Source organism: Vipera berus (assembly GCF_964194415.1).
Source record: "Vipera berus genome assembly, chromosome: 2".
Taxonomy (NCBI): Eukaryota; Metazoa; Chordata; class Lepidosauria; order Squamata; family Viperidae; genus Vipera; species Vipera berus.
In genome coordinates this window covers 10,833,766-10,849,792 of record NC_138203.1, presented here as the reverse complement: position 1 = coordinate 10,849,792, position 16,027 = coordinate 10,833,766, and the positions used below count along the sequence as shown (strand labels likewise).

At 55.3% G+C, this 16,027-nt stretch overlaps 1 protein-coding gene across 2 annotated transcripts; it reads left to right on the top strand.

Annotated features, from left to right (window-relative positions):
* Positions 1 to 1,366: 1,366 nt before the first annotated feature.
* On the top strand, positions 1,367 to 12,528 carry DNAJB5 (DnaJ heat shock protein family (Hsp40) member B5). Of its 2 annotated transcripts, none has more exons than XM_081316213.1 (4): positions 1,367 to 1,428; positions 3,702 to 3,946; positions 6,650 to 7,254; positions 10,686 to 12,528. In XM_081316213.1, exons 2-4 carry the CDS (start codon positions 3,736 to 3,738, stop codon positions 10,917 to 10,919), a joined length of 1,050 nt encoding a protein of 349 aa, XP_081172339.1. In that variant the 5' UTR covers positions 1,367 to 1,428; positions 3,702 to 3,735; the 3' UTR covers positions 10,920 to 12,528. The 2 variants fall into 2 exon arrangements, with proteins under 2 accessions (XP_081172339.1, XP_081172338.1); XM_081316212.1 differs by lacking the exon at positions 1,367 to 1,428 and adding an exon at positions 1,554 to 1,637.
* The last annotated feature ends 3,499 nt before the right edge of the window (positions 12,529 to 16,027 follow it).

The window sequence follows — 16,027 nt, the reverse complement described above, 5'->3', positions numbered from 1 at the left end:
GAGTCACAAAAGAGCCAAGGTTGCCTCCCCCTGCACCAGTCTAATGAAGTGGGCGTGGCCTATGAATTTAGATCAGGGGTCTTCAAACTTGGCCCTTTTATGACTTGTGGACTTCCAACTTCCAACAAGCTGGCTGAGGAATTCTGGGAGTTGAAGTCCACAAGTCATAAAAGGGCCAAGCTTACCTACCCCTGCCCAAGGGGCCTTGGAATGGACAGGGTCTAACCCAGGGGTCTTCAAACTTGGCCCTTTTATGAAGTCCACAAGTCATAAAAGGGCCAAGTTTGAAGACCCCTGGTCTAACCCCAAATGGACCCTCTTCCGAGGCACCCCTCCTTCCGAGCCCTCCAAAACCCCTCCCTGCCCACCCTATCATCCCATAAAACTGGGGGGAGGGGGTCTCTAAGGGGTTAGGAGACCCTTCCGGCTTTCGCTTCGGAGGTGCCCCGAAAGGCAGCCGGCGCAGCGGGTGCGTCGTTCTAGCCGCGGGGCCGGTCCGCGGATGCACGGCTGCCTTCGGGGGGGGGGGGAGGAAGGAGAGGCGGGGGTCGCCCGATGCCAGCCAAAGGGCGAAGCAGCCGTGCCGGCTTCGAGGGCTGCCGTAGACGGGACCTGGGAGTCCCGACGGAGATTCGCTGGGGCGCGGAACCTTCCCCGCGCTTGAGGCTCAGGCAAGCGGAGAACTTGGATGGAAGGGATCGTGGCTTGCATAGGAAAGCCCACAAAGGAACCGCCGCGATTCCAGCTGGAAACGGTCCTTTGGGGCAGGTTGGCCGGAGAACTCGGGTCAAAACTGGCTTGTGAATCAGGAAAAAGAAACAGCTCAGCTTAAGCAAACCAGGATCGGCGCGTCTGGCGAACCCGGCACGTCCCGAGACCTCCCTTCCACGTGGCCCGATGCCCCACCCACCGAGGAGGTGGCACCCGCCCCTCGTCCTCCTTTGTGACGTCACGGGGCTTCCAGAAGGCTCCCGCGGGCTTTTCTTCGGAAGTCAAGCGCTAGCGCCGGCAGCCAATCGGAGCAGGGCGCGCGGGCCGGGCGGGGGCGGAGAGGGAAGGGCCGGACGGCTCGCCCCCGTCTCCTAGAAACCAATGCCAGCGGAGAATGGGCGGGATCGGCGGCGGCGAGGCCAATGGGGGCGGAGGAGCGCGGCCCGTCTCGGGAGGCGGGGGGAGGGGCGTGGCCCGCTCGGCCTTCCCCTCTTCTCCGAAGGGAATGGGCCCCGGATGAAACGGGCGGCGCCCGAAGCCAATAGCGCGCTGGGGGCGGTGCCGGCGCGCCGTTGCTAGGCGAGGGCGGGCTCCCGGTTCGCTAGTTGCCCCGGCCTCGGCCGAGCGGGTGGCGGCGGCGGCGGCGGCGGCGGCGGCGGCGGCGACGAAGGCGGTGAGGAAGGCGGAGGCGGAAAGCGACGCGCGGGCGGGCGGGCGGTGAGTGGCGGCGGCGGCGGCGGCGGAGGGGCCGGGTCGGGCTGGGCTGGCGCCGCCTCCTCCTCGGCAGGTGCTGGCGGGGCGGGAGGGCTCGGGCGCTGCGGCGGGGGCGGCGGATGCGCTGCTCGGCATTCCTCGCCAGCCCGGCACCGCACTCGCCGCCGCTCCGCCATGCCCGCCGTCCTGCTCTTCTGGAGCCGCCTGGAGAGGTAGGGCGCCGGCACTCCACTCGCCACGCGGAGGGTCCCCCGGCCGGTCCGGACAGCCGCTGCCCCGGCGGGTCTCGCCCGCTCGGGCTGTCCTGGCCGGACCTCGGGGCCCCCGCCGGGGGAGATGGGAGATGGGGGTCGGGGGCGGCGGGATGCCCTTCCCGATGGGTTGCGGGGTGTAGGTGGCAGCGCTCCCCCTCTTCCAGCGGCCGCTTCCGAGGGCAGCGCTGGGGCGGCCCGGGGCTCCGGGAGGAGGAGGTTGGGGGGCGAGCGGGGCGCGCCGGGGAAGGCGCCTGACCACCCCCCCCCCACTGCCCGAGTTGGACGCCCCTTCCCGGCCACTGCTGCGTCCGCTGTCCCGGGACCGCTCGGGAGTGGGGTGGGTCGTCCGGGCAGGGCGTCAGGGCAGATCCCAGATTGTGGCGGGGGAAAGCCGGGTGACCCGCGAGTCCGGCAGCTTTTCCTTTGGCCTGACGTCCGGCAGCCCCACGCGGGAGAGGCGCTGCCCGGTTGGGTGGGTGGCTGCTTCTGAGCGCCTCAGTTCAGGTCGGTCGCCTTTGCCCCGGGCGCCCAGCGATGCCATTCAGGTGCCCCCCCCCCCCCCGCAGCCCCATCTTCGTTGGTGCCGCTTTTGCGCCCCGGTTGGATTTGTTCTGTCCCCATTCCGGAGCTGGACTTTTCCCTCCCTCCCCACTCTGTGTGTTTGTGTGTGTGTGTGTGTGTGCTGGGACCCTTTGCTGCCGCCCCACCTGCCAGGAGGTTATTTCCAGCACCTGATCTCATCGATTAACTTTGGGAATTCTTGCTTTCTGTGTCAGTGATGGCTTTGGCGTCACTCGCTGCCTCCCCCGAGCAGAGGTGGCAATACGGAGAGTGGCATACACCACCACCACCACCCCCGCGCCGTGCCAGGCTGCGCTGGATGCTGGGCTCAGCTGGGGAGCAGCCAGGGGCTGGAGTGGGGTAACTGGGGCAGGAGTGGGGGCTGGTGTGGCTGTCTTGGTGGGACTGGGCTCTCCCCGTAGAATGGCTTCGCTTCCTTTTCACCTGGGGGTCCTCAAGTTGGCACTTTTCACAAGGGCTGGATTAGAGCACCCATCACCCCCAGTCTAAGCTGGAGTGGGAGAGCAGGGCATGCTACCTGTGTTTGTGTGTGTGTGTGTGTGTGTTTGTGTGTGTGTGTGAGAGAGAGAGAGAGAGAGCGAGAGAGAAATAGGTCCTCTAGTGAAGTGACAAAAGCAGGATTGGAAGGTGTACTGTGGGCTAACAGACCTAACTCTTTGGGTTTGTGTGTGGGGGTTTTCCTATCCCTTCAAATTTTTGAAATTCAGCAAAAAGGTGAATTCAACACTGTGAGCTTTTTTTGTGCCCCTTTCTGGGGTTTGTTGCCCCATGAGAGGATGGGGGAGATTCAGCGGCACTCTGGAGCTGGGGGTGCAGATCTGTTTGACTTGACTGTCTCCAGAGGTGGGGTGGGGGCTCTGCAGTGCCTCCAGGGGAGCCTCAACCCCGAGCAGACTGGCCTGGCCGGAGAAGGTTGGAGCTTACTGGCCCCCAGCAGGCAGCAGCCACCCTGCCCTTTGGATGCCAGCTGCCAATCCCAGCGCTCTGCCCTCGGGCAGTTCCTCCCTGCGGTGGCGGGCTCTCTTTTGGGAGTCCTTTAAAAATAGCTTGCTACCATTACAAGATGTCTCCGTCTAACAGCTCCATCCTTTGCCGTCTCTGCCGGTACATGCTGTGAACGTGTCCCTGCGTGAACTCCCGGGCTGAGCGCTGGCTTGCTCGATCGAGGAAGGGTTCTTTTAAGGCAATCTGCTGGCGTCTCGTCTGGGGAGAAGATCCTCTGTGGCTCGGAGGCTTCCCCTGCTGCGGTGGCTTGCCTGGAAGTGGCGATGGCTGGCAGGGGCTGCAAGGGTCCCATCTGCTTCTCCTTCCCGCCTCTTTGTGGGCAGGAGCAGGCTGTCCGGGCAGGGGTCACGTGGTGCCCTTCAGATGCCAATTCCGCCGGTGCCGCCCCTTCCCAGCTCTTATCCGATGATCTGGGTGTCTCCCTCCCTGGTGCAGGAACAAGGAGTCCACGGCTGGCACCGTCTCGGCCATGGGGAAGGACTACTACAAGGCCCTGGGGATCCAGTCGGGAGCCAATGAGGATGAGATCAAGAAGGCCTACCGCAAAATGGCCCTCAAATACCACCCGGACAAAAACAAGGACCCCCACGCGGAAGACAAGTTCAAGGAAATCGCTGAGGCCTACGACGTGCTGAGCGACCCCAAGAAGCGGGCCGTTTATGACCAGTATGGAGAGGAGGGTAAGCAGGACTCCGATTGCTTTGGCATGCTACGCAGAAACAAAGGTTCTTTGGTTCCCCCCCCAAAAAAAAACTACTCCCTGGCCAAGGGCCCCAAGTTAGCCCCCACATCCCCTCCCAATTCACTGTCAGGCAAAGGGGGTCTTGAGGGCAGGGGGCAGATCCAGACCCCTTTCTGCCTGGGGTGCCCTGGGCAGGCCTGGCTCCTTCTGGGCTCTGAGAACAGGAAGGTGTTTGCGGGATGGGCACAGGGATGAAAAATGGAGGGTGCCTTCTCCTTCCTTTTCAGTCCATGCTGCTGCTGCTGTTGCTCTTGGTCTACGTGTGTGTGTGTGTGTGTGTGTGTGTGTGTTTGTGTTTGGACCTGAAGAGCCTTTCCCAATTTTAGTAATCCTTTCATAAGCTATCCCAGGCTGTTTGGCAGCGAGGGAGCGTGGCAACTTTGGCAGGCTGTTTTGTTGTCGTTACCCGGCAGCTAGGAATAACTTTTAAGAGTCCAGGAAAATTTATTTATAAATTAAATAAATAAACGGGGGACTCGGTGGTCCTGGACGTCTTCATCTGCTAAATGGAAAACCCATAGTAAAGAATTTGGGGTACAGTTGCCTGCCTGGGAAGCTTGCTTACTTCCTTGCAAATAATGAAAAGCTCCTGTTTGAGTCAAGTTGCGAATAATCTGTTTTGTGCGCATTTTGCAGCCACGGTGCAGGTTTTAAAGAACAGGGACATGAGCAGGGAAGGGGGACAGCAATAGCCAATGTCTCTGGGGGAGTCAGGGGGTACTGAGGCTGCTGCCTGTAGGACCGACCCTTCTCTCCAGTGCCTTGTCTCCTTTTTCTACTCCACTCCTGACATTCTGGGGAGGGCTGGAGGGCTCCTGGGGTTGGGGCAGCCAAAGGCCTGGGGAGGGCAAGCAGAGTTGGCTTGTTCCTTGGGGAAGTTTGTGGGGGGGGGCCCTCCAGCTTCCAGCAGGGTCTAAAAATAAAAGCTCTTTGGTCTCATCTCTGAATGCGCCTTCTAATTATGTCAGAGCAGTGACTGACAAGGCCGATTGTTGCTGTTGCTGGTCCTCGGAAGCAAAGTGAGGTCCCCGAAGATCGGGGGGGGGGGGAGAAATCCATGCACATGTTTCTCCCTTGGAGGAATTAAGTCAGCAAGACATTAGCGTTGAAGGGAGAACATGCCCCCTTCCATCCTAATTTAATCTATTAAATCAGAGAATGCCCACCTTTTGGGATGGGGGGGAGGAGGAGGAAACATTCTGGCCCCAAAGTGGGAGCCTCATATTAGCCACCCCTCCCCGCCCTTTACCCCTCCCCTCTTTTAGCTGAGCTCTCTCCCCTTGGTCAGGGGTAGCTGCTGAACTTTTATTAAAAGCCAACAGCTGTAGGGCAGCTGCTCAAACAACATCCAGAAATTGCTGCCCCAGATCTCAAATCTTCCTCCTGGCTTCTGCCCCCAGGCCTGCCCTGAAAATCTGAGGGAAGCAACCCCCCCCCTCCTGTTTTTAACTGGCGGCTGGGCTGGGAGGAGGGCCAGGGCTGGTCTTTCTGTTACAGCCACTTTCCTCCACCTCTGCTTTTCGGTTTGAATCCTTTTCATGGACAATTTGGATTGGGGTGCCTTACAGAGGTGAGAACCCCCCCCCTCCCCCCCAGGAGTAGGGAGGAGAGAACGTTTACGCAGATGCTCCAATTTGTCTTCGGGATGCCTGTTCAAGGCACAAGGTCTCCGAGGCTTTTCAGCTAACTGAAAGGCAACAGGGACGTGCTTAAAAAAACAAGAACTTCAGATGGAGGGATTCTTTCCTTGCATCCAGGAAAATGTAGAAGGGGGAGAACTCTGACCTGGCCTGGAATTGAGCAGAGATTGCCATGCAAGACCACCCAGAACCCCCCCCCCCCCAAAGTTGCACGGGCCTCTCTGAGAAGAGCAGGAAAACGAGGGTTGCACAAACTCCTGGGATGGCGAGCTTCCCCTTCAATTAACCTGAGCCAGACCGGTGGCTTGGTCCTTGCAGAAGGTTTCCCGAGAGTCTGACTGTGCTTAGACACCTCAAGATCAGCCTCCCCTGTCCGAGATGGCCATGGGGTGGAGTGCCCCATAGTGTTTAATCTCGACCCCAGTGTTACAAACCTAATGAGAGAGATCAGCTAAGTGATACGTGACTATTTGCCTGAAATGGCACAGGGTCTTCTGCTTGGGCAAGGGGTTGGACTAGGACAGGGGTAGGCATCCTTGGCTCTTTTATGACTCGTGGACTTCAACTCCCAGAATTCCTGAGCCAGCGTGGCTCAGCTTGGAAACCTCTCCCTTTCTCCTCAGCATGGCTGGCTCAGGAATTCTGGGAGTTGAAGTCCATGAGTCATAAAAGAGCCAAGGTTGCCTGCCCCTGGACTAGGAAGACCTCCAAGGTCCCTTCCAAATTTTGCTAGATGTGCAGCCATCCCAGGAGTTTGTGCATTCCTCATTTTCCTACCTGTGCAACTTGGGGCTCAAGGGCCACAGCAGGTTGAACTGCCAAAACGGGCTGGAACAGGGCCAGGTTTTGAGGGCAGAATTGAGGTGGGGGCCCTGCTTCCGCCCCTGAATCTTGAGGACTGTCGGCAGGCGAAGCTTGTGACTCTTCTTGCTGCAGGCCCAAGCAGCATCTCTGCTCCCTGTGGCCATCGCTGATGGTTCTTCCCTTGACTTCTTTTTCAGGACTCAAAACGGGTGGTGGTCCCTCTGGTCCTTCTGGAAGCACCTTCCACTACACCTTCCATGGAGACCCTCACGCCACCTTCGCCTCCTTCTTTGGGGGCTCCAACCCCTTCGACATCTTCTTCAGCAGTAGCCGGTCCAGGGTCTTCAACGGCTTTGACCACGAGGACAGCATGGATATGGACGACGACAGCGACGATCCCTTCAGTGCTTTCAGCCGTTTTGGCTTCAATGGCCTCAACGGGGTCCACCGGCGGCACCCGGAGTCCATCCACATGCGCCGGAAGGTGCAGGATCCCCCTGTGATTCACGAGCTCAAAGTTTCTCTGGAGGAAATCTACCACGGTGCCACAAAGCGGATGAAGATCACCCGCCGGCGGCTGAACCCGGACGGGCGAACGATGCGGAGCGAGGACAAGATCCTGAACATCATCATCAAGCGAGGTTGGAAGGAAGGCACCAAGATCACCTTCCCCAAGGAAGGAGACGCCACCCCTGACAACATCCCGGCTGACATTGTCTTCATCCTGAAGGACAAACCACACACTCATTTCCGTCGGGATGGGACAAACATCATCTACGTGGCCATGATCAGTCTTAAAGAGGTGGGTCCTTGTTTCGAGGTGGGCGGGTGGGGGAACCTCTCTTGGACACGGGGCGCTGAGGCCAAGTTGTGGAGCAGATGGGCAGTTAAGAAGTTTTATATATAAATAAATAAGTTGCTGGAAGTCATGCCTTAGTTTCTTCAGACATCTCCTACATCACATAGGAGGAAAAGCAGGCAAAGAGGCAGGGTAGGGGTACATGGAGGGGCTAGTGCCCCCCCTCCCCCCCCCGGGACCAGAGAACTGGTTGTCCAGAAGGGAGGAATGAAAGCCAGCATGCTGAAGTTCTCTCTGGCAAGCTGGGAGACCTGAGTCAGCAACTTTCCCCAATATGGTCAAGATGGATCATCAACCAAGATCTGTCTTGGCCACATTAGAGAAAGTTGCTGACTTTCCCCAATATTTTAGAAGAAGCTCGCTTTCTTTATGGTGCCTGTCTATGTGGTTTTACCCAAGGGTCGGTCTCGCTCTCTCTCTCCTTCTCCTTCTCCCCCCCCCCCTCTCCACACCCACGTAATGGCACATTAATGCCTCCCTTCCCTTTGTTTAAAGACACTTCAGAGGGAACTGATGGAGTTCCTTGGGTTCTACTTTCCATCAAAGTAACACTGGTGTTAAGGATAAGTACTCGGAGATCTCCCCCATGCTGGCTCCCCGCAAGGAACAGTTGCCAAGTGTGTGCAAGCTGGCCTCACCAGCAGGCTGTTCCCTTTTCCACACTTTGCTGCATGTTCTGGGAGCTCTCAAGCCCAGATTGTGAATAGTTGCTCCTAAAGGGTTTGCCAATTGTGAATTTTCCAACTTATGTGCGAGAGATGATGCTGTTCCTGCCACCTGGGCACTCCTAGCTCAGTGGGATCACACACACACACACACACACGCACGCACGCACACGTCTACTTTTAGGGAAGGGAGGTGGCGTTCGCATTTTTAGGAGAGGGCCAATGCGGCCCCTTAAATTAGTTAAGAGGGTGGACTACAGGTAGTCCTTGACTTATGACCACAAGAGAGCCCCCCCCCCCACATTTCTGTTGCTAAGTGAGACATTTGCTAAGTTGAGTTTCGCCCCCATTTTACGACCTTTCTTGACAAATTAGTTAAGTGAGTCATGGCACACCCTTCAATTAGCCGCACAGTTGTTAAAGTGAAGCCAGCTTCCCCCTGTTAACTTTCCTTGTCAGAAGAACAGACAAGGGGAATCAAATGACCCCGGGACACTGCGACCGTCATAAATGCGAGTCAGTTGCCCGGCATCTGAATTTGGATCATGTGACCATGGGGGAATGCTGCAATGGTTGTTAAGTGTGGAAAAATGGTCATAAGTCCCCTTTTTTCAGTGCCATTGTAAGTTTGAACCATCACTGAATGAACTCTTGTAAGTTGAGGACTACCTGTAGTGCAGCCCTCCCCCTCCCCTAACTGGGGACCGCCCCTTGGCCTCTGTTTCTTCTCGGAGCTCTCTGCCTTTGCCCAAAGACGCAACCCCCCCCTTCTCCTGAGCTGTTCTCCGCTCCCAAACTCCTTGGATGCTCGGGGGTTCCCCAGGGATTCCTTCTGGCGAGTGAGCGGGAGAGGCCGGGTGTCGCTGGAGAAAGATTAACAAGTACTCAGCTTCTTTGGAAGCTTCCGAGCTCTTGCTGCTTGGCTGCACGGCACGTTTGTCTTGCTCAGACAAGTGTGGAATGGAGGTGGCCGGGAGGCCAGCTGGCCAGCTGCTGCCCCTGGGCCACTCCAGCTGCCTGTACAATGGCATTTGGCCATATGGCCCTGAGGGAGAACCGCCCTCATGAGCCGGAAGAGCTAGCTGGACCACAAGCAAGGCTCTCTGCTAGGCGGGAAGAGATTTCCTACCTAATCCAGATGCTGAGATTGGAATTGCTGTGTGTGCCTGAAGGGAGGTGGGCGGGAAGAATGGAACGTGGCGATGGGAGGCAAGAAGACCAAGGCCTTTCTTGATAGCAGGTTCAGCCCCAGGACATTTTGTTTGCTCAGAAATTAGATGTCGGGTTCCAAAAACCAAGAAAGACATGTTGAGAATCTCTTAAGCAGTTTCCGCGATCGTTCCTCACGTATAGACAGAATCTTGCCAAACTGAAGTAGACTATTTGTACCGTAAGGCATTTAGTCTTGGAACGGTTAGGGAGGAAACATCTTCACTCTCTTCCTCCCGTATAAATTTATCGATCCCTGTCAGGATCCCCAAACCCTAGAAAGACACATTATGATTCTTCCAGGCAGATTTCTTGATCGTTCCTCACCTATAGACAGAATCTTGCCAAACTAAAACAATCTACTTGCACCGATAAAGATGTACTCTGGGAACTGTTAGGAAGGAGCTGTCTTCATCCCCTTTCTCTCACACAAACTCTCTTGTCAACTGTGTTGTCTCTTACTCCTCTGGACTTCACTTCCTTCCTCCTTGGAATCCAGACCACATTCCATCACATGGGAGCCTGGGAGGCCGGGGTGGGTGGGTGGGAGGGAAATGGGGATAGTGGTGTTGTCTGTTTTGGATTTGCTGTTGATTAATCTTGCTGAGGACCCCAAGGTGGTCCAGTAGGTGGTTGAGGCAGTTCTCCCACTTTTGTTGGGTGTGAGTCTCTTCGCAGGGGCCTTTGGGATGAGCTGGACCCCTGACCATGACCTCTTAGGACTGCTCTTCCTTCCCAACCTGGATCACAGCTGTGCTCGCTTTTTGGCAGCCGATGGGGTCAGCTGTGGGCAAAAATAACCTAGTTCTGGTTGGGCCCTCCTGGGCCTCGTGGAAGTTGGCAGGAGTAGCAGCGCTCCAAAGTTTCCACTTCTGGAAGTTGGCCCAGGCAGGAGAAGGGAGAAGGCCTCTGAAGGCCTCTGGTGGGCTCCTGCACTGCCAGCCGCAGAGGCCACAGGCTGCCCACCACCTGCCCTGACAGACAGTGGAGCCCGCAGAAGGCTCACCCCCTAGTTGTGCCTATGTCCCCCAAGGCCTGGGGCTACAGGAGGCCATCAAGACTTATCCTCAAGTGGTCTTGCCAGGCCTTGAGGATTGTGCCCCCCAAGATGCCCTGCAGAAACTCTGCTCTAGCTTTCTTGCAGGTTGTCTTTCTGCTGGCATGGCATAGTGCTGGGGTGGGCAAGGATAGCAACTTTAGGACCTGTGGACCAGTACAGCTGGCTCAGGAATTCTGGGAATTGAAGTCCACTGGTCCTAAAGTTGCTATCAGGAATTCTGGGAGTTGAAGTCCACACGTCTTAAAGTTGCTGTCAGGAATTCTGGAAGTTGAGATTTGCAGGTCCTAAAGTTGCTGTCAGGAATTCTGGGAGTTGAAGTCCACAGGTCTGAAAATTGCTATCATTGCCCACCCCTGACGGAGTGGCATTTATGACCTCGAGTGACCACTCTGGCTGTCCCTACAGCCGTCTCACGCCGGTTCTCTCCTCTTCTCTTCCAGGCCCTGTGCGGCTGCACCGTCAACATCCCCACGGTGGACGGGCGCGTGATCCCGCTGCCCTGCAGTGACATCATCAAGCCAGGCACTGTGAAGCGGCTGCGGGGCGAGGGCCTGCCTTTCCCCAAGGTGCCCTCCCAGCGCGGAGACTTGATTGTGGAGTTCAAAGTCCGCTTCCCTGACAGAATAGCCCCCCAGACCCGCCAGATCCTCAAGCAACACCTGCCCTGCTCCTAGAGCTGCTTGAGCTGGGCCTTGCCTGCCCACCTCTCTGCCAGCCAGCTTGCTCTCCGAGCAGCAGCAATACGTCATGCTGTGCCCGAGCCGCGTCGCACCTGGCCTGGGTGTTGCCCGGGGATCCTTCTGTCTCTTGCTGCAAGCCACGCCCTCTATTGCAAGGGACACCCTCTGCCCTGTCCCTCTCCTCTGGCAATATGGCTCCCTTCAAGGTCCTGTTTTTGGAATTGGTGTCCCAGCTTTGCGTGAGTCTCGGGGATGCCTGGTCCACTCCTTGGGGACTTTCCTTCTCCAGAGCTAGGGAGGATCTCCCCAAATTTTGCCAAGGAACACCAGAGCCCTGTAAATAGAACCACCTCTTTCTCTGTTCCCTGCCTGCTCTTTCCGGATTGCACCTCCCTAGAGCAGCCGGTGGGGGTCGCAAAGCCAACCTCGTCCTACACAGCGGGAGCTGGACACCGCCCCCCTCCTGTGTTTGGCACTCAGAAGACCCCCTCCACCCACCTTCTGTTTCTACACACACAGACCCTGTGGTGTTGGCCCGACAAACCACCTCCAGCAAGCACGGCCCTGTTTGGGGCCACAACAAGGACCTGCCATTCAAGGGTGCTTTGAACAGAAGGACCCTCCTTGTATTCGAATAGAACCTTCATGAAGACTAACCTCTTCTTGGCTGTGTTGGCTTTTCATCTGAATTCTGGGGAAGGGCTGGTGGGGAGCAGCCCAGGATGGCTCCTTGAGGAGGGGGAGAGGGAAGGTGGGCTCCAGGGCGGCCACTGAGCTCTGCAGGAGGCTGGGAGGGAGTCTTGGCAGCGGCTGCAGTGATGATGGGTTGCCGTTGTGTGTCTCTTGGGAAGTGGGCGGAGGGATGTGAGATCTGCCTGGGTCCTGGGGGGGGGGGTCCAGAGGCTGGCTTTTTTTCTCTTTTCAGGGGGAGATTTTTCAAGAAACATTTCTTATCCTTGACAATTATATTGTATTTTGGTGGGGGAGGGAGGGAATATAAGGGCCCGAGATGCTTTTGCAAGGGAGCATCTCATCATCATTTTCTCCCTCCCTCCCAAGCTAAAAATTTTGTGTCAAGACACTCTTTGGTGGGACTTTCCACCCATCCTTTTTATTCTGAATTTTCTCTGACTTTAAATGGAGGTGCTTCCTTGGGGTCCCTTCCGTCCGTCCCTCCCAAGGTGCCCAGCAGGTTGACCCTCCTTTGGGGTGGGTGGCAAGCTTGACTGAACCCGGGATCGGACAGAGGTCCCGTCCACAGCCGCTTCCTGTATAGTTGTACAGACCCGAACGCTGCCCTCCTGTAGATGTGCGATGATTTGGGGAAGATGACGCAACTGCAGTGCCATCTGGAACTTGCCAGCCGTCTGGATGGTTCAGGCCAGGCCCTTTTTTTGCAGCCTCCAGTATGTGTGTGTGTGCGTGTGCTTTCACAATACAAAAAAAACCAACAAAAAAAACATGGGCTGCTGACCCGGCGGGCCGAGACGACGAGGATGGAGAGGGCCATGCATTTCAGGGAGACCCCGGGTGGTTTTATAGCGTTTTTTGGAATTTCTCCTTTTGTAATGTCCTGTATTACTATTTAAAAAAATAAAGTATTTTAAAAATAGGGGGTTGTGTCATCTGTTAAACTCCAGGATGTGCCCCCCCCCCCAAGTCTTGCTAGGTCGGTATGTCTGCAGGAACCGTGGAGGAAGATACCCCCCCCCCGAGGTGGATTGGGGCGCTGGCTGTCTTGTGAGGGGGGGCAGCTGTCAGCCCACAAACAAGGGCTGGCCGGGCCCTTTGAAAGATGGGGCCACAGGCCCACAACTGTCCAGTTGCAAGGCCCCTTGGGCAGGGGTAGGCAACCTTGGCTCTTTTATGACTCGTGGACTTCAACTCCCAGAATTCCTGAGCCAGCCATGCTGAGGGGAAAGGGAGAGGTTTCCAAGCTGAGCCATGCTGGCTCAGGCATTCTGGGAGTTGAAGTCCACTAGTTATAAAAGAGCCGAGGTGGCCTACCCCTGGTCCAGGGCCTCTCCCTCGGCCTTCCCAACCATTTCTCAGGATCGAACTGGGCCAACTTGCCACGGGACAATGCAACAAATGCAAAAGTTAAGTTAATTTCAACTGAACCATGGCCAATAATCATAAAATAAGTATGTCAGTCTAGAAATACAGGGGTATTCGCCACCGATAAGAAAAGTAACTGAAATGATTTATAGAGCGTTAAATTGTCCTGTGGCAAAATGTCCCGTGGTACGTTGGCCACGGTGAGTTGTCCTAGAGTCTAGACCCTCTCAGGATGACGACGTCAATTTGGGGAGAGGCAGATGGGCCTGGCTCAACCTTGCAAGGTCCGAATCTTGCCTTCCCTGCCCAACGGACCCCTTCTGGCAGCAGATCCCATCACCTGCCTCCGCTCTCCACTGGGCTGAAAAACATCTCTAATGGATGATGACAGGAGAGGAGGAAAAAAAATCTTCCCAGATCTGTGCCGCTCTAATGTTATTCCCCCCCCACCTGGCAAGCCCCCCCCCCCCCCCCCGCATGCCTGGCTACGGCCTCCCAGTTTTCTCCTTATAGGGATGCTTTCCTTGCAGCTTCCTCCCAGGAAAACATCCAGGGCCGAGGGGTGAGTCAGGCCAGCAGCGTTGCAAGTGGTGGAATCCCCGAAGGGGCTTGTCGGGGGGTTCTGCGTTGTCCCAGAGGAAGGGAGTACGGTCAGTGGGTTCCCCCCACCCCCTCAGGGGTCTGTTCTTGGCCCAGGTGATTTGGCCTCTTTTGGCCTGACACAGAGGACAGAATGGAGAAGTGCCGATCCCCTTAGTGGAAGTGGGAAATACCACAGAGGACACAAACCATGGCTCAAAATGACCTCAGAGGACCACATCATTGAGCCAAATCAAGAAGGATGACTTTAACAACTCCTGGGGAGGAAAAATTGGAGTGGGAAGGTAACTTCGTGGGTGGTGGGGCACTGCAGGGAGGATGACTAGGAGACCACCAGCTGAGAATGAGCAAGCAGGGTGATGTGGCAGCTGAAAGGCCAACAGAAATACGTATCCAGCTGTAGGAGATTTGACTGCCATAATTCTGCTTTGTGCTGGTGAGACATCGGTGAGTGTCCTGTGTCCAGCTCACAGCCTTAAAAGGATAGGATAGGATAGGATAGGATATAGAATAGAATAGAATAGAATAGAATAGAATAGAATAGAATAGAATAGAATAGAATAGAATAGAAAATATAATTAATATAATATATAATATAGTATAATAGCCAATAGAATAGAGAATAGAATATAGAATAGAATAGAACAGAATAGAGAATAGAATATAGAATAGATCAGAACAGAATAGAGAATAGAGAATAGAGAATAGAGAATAGAATAGAATAGAATAGAATAGAATAGAATAGAATAGAATAGAATAGAATGTAAAGTAGGGTAGGGTAGAGTGGAGTGGAGTGGAGTAGAGTAGAGTAGAGTAGAGTAGAGTGGAGTGGAGTGGAGTGGAGTGAATTCTGGGAGTTGAAGTCCACACATCTTCAAGCTGCCAAGGTTGAGAAACACTGGAGTAGGGTAAAATAATATTTATTTATTTACTTACTTATTTAATTAATTCATTAATTCATTTGCTGCCCGTCTTGCTACAAGGAGATTCTGAGTGAAGAAGAAGGTTAAAAAGAGTAGAAACTGCAAAGAGCATAGACAGAGGACGTTCATGACTGATAAGGGGCTTTGGCAATCCAGTCCTATCCGCTGAGCCCTCTCAGTTTGACAAAGGGAAGACAGGTATTGACAAGGACCTAGCAGGCTGCCTTGGGCCTGGTGTTGGAGAAGCAGAGGCAGGGCAAGCACAGGGAGCTGAAATTCAAGCACAGAGGTCTAGGTTGAAGGAGAACGTTCTTGATGGTCAGCATCAATGGAACCCTCTGTCTGGAACTGGGAGGGTCTCAAGAGGGCCATGCATCCCAGTTGGGCTCCTCCTGCATTGTTGGACTAGACCTGTAAATCCCTTTGATCTCACATGACGAGTATTTCACGAATCTTGTTAAGAGAAGCAGCCTTCGTGGGGGAATAACCCAGGCCTAGACCGAGAAGCTCAGAAACTCATAGACCATTCTCACAGTTGTGCCTGCTGGAAGGACCAGGCAGCCTTTGTGGCTGGCCTGGGTCACCCTGAAGAATTCCAGCCCTGCATCTTCACCTTAGGATTCCTTCTGTTTGAGCTCGCAAGGGATACTTCCTGGCCAGTGGTGGGATTCAGCCAGTTCACACCAGTTCGACAGAACCGGTAGCTAATTTTCGTTGCCCAGGCCCAGAATGGATCTTCCAGAAGCGGCGTCCACACAGAGAACCGATTGTTCACCTATTTGAATCCCACCACTGTTCCTGGCCTTAAGACAGTTGGTGGGATGGAGGTCTCTGTCACACCCTCCAGAGCAAAAAGAGACAGTTGGAAACTAGATAATAGTGGCCCAGTACTGGGGGTGGGTGTGCAGTGAGGGCTCCTTCAGGAAGGGCTTCACTACCGCCTCTGTCAGGGCAGAAGTGACCTCCCCACCTTCAAGAAAGTGGACACCACTGGCTGGGCCCAGCTACCTTTCAGCTCTGTGGCTGCTTTCACAATCGGGTGGGGGTGGGGGTGGTTCTGGATTGAACAAAATGTGGCTCAGCTCAAAGTTTACAAGTCTTGTCCACAATCACATTTGTGCTTCTGGGAGTTATGCACCAGGAATTCTGGGAGTTATGTACCAGTATACACCAAGAATTATGCACCAGTATGGACCAGTTATTCTGGGAGTTAGGCACCAGCATGCACCAGGAATTCTAGGAGATGCACCAGGAATTCTGGGAGATGCACCAGGAATTCTGGAAACTATGCACCAGTATGCACCAGGAATTCTGGAAGATGCACCAGGAATTCTGGGAGCTGTGCACCAGGAATTCTGGGAGTTATGTACCAATATACACCAAGAGTTATGCACCAGTATGGACCACGATTTCTGGGAGGTATGCACTAGTATGCACCAGGAATTCTGGGAGTTAGGCACCAGTATGCACCAGTAATTCTAGGAGATGCACCAGGAATTCTGGGAGCTGTGCACCAGGAAT

Excerpts from the sequence above, each read along its gene's own strand:
- DNAJB5 (XM_081316212.1), top strand. The coding sequence starts at position 1,600 with ATGCCCGCCGTCCTGCTCTTCTGGAGCCGCCTGGAGAG. Across the intron at positions 1,638-3,701 it reads TTCTGGAGCCGCCTGGAGAG|GAACAAGGAGTCCACGGCTG; the intron begins GTAGGGCGCCGG and ends TCCCTGGTGCAG. Across the intron at positions 7,255-10,685 it reads CCATGATCAGTCTTAAAGAG|GCCCTGTGCGGCTGCACCGT; the intron begins GTGGGTCCTTGT and ends CTTCTCTTCCAG.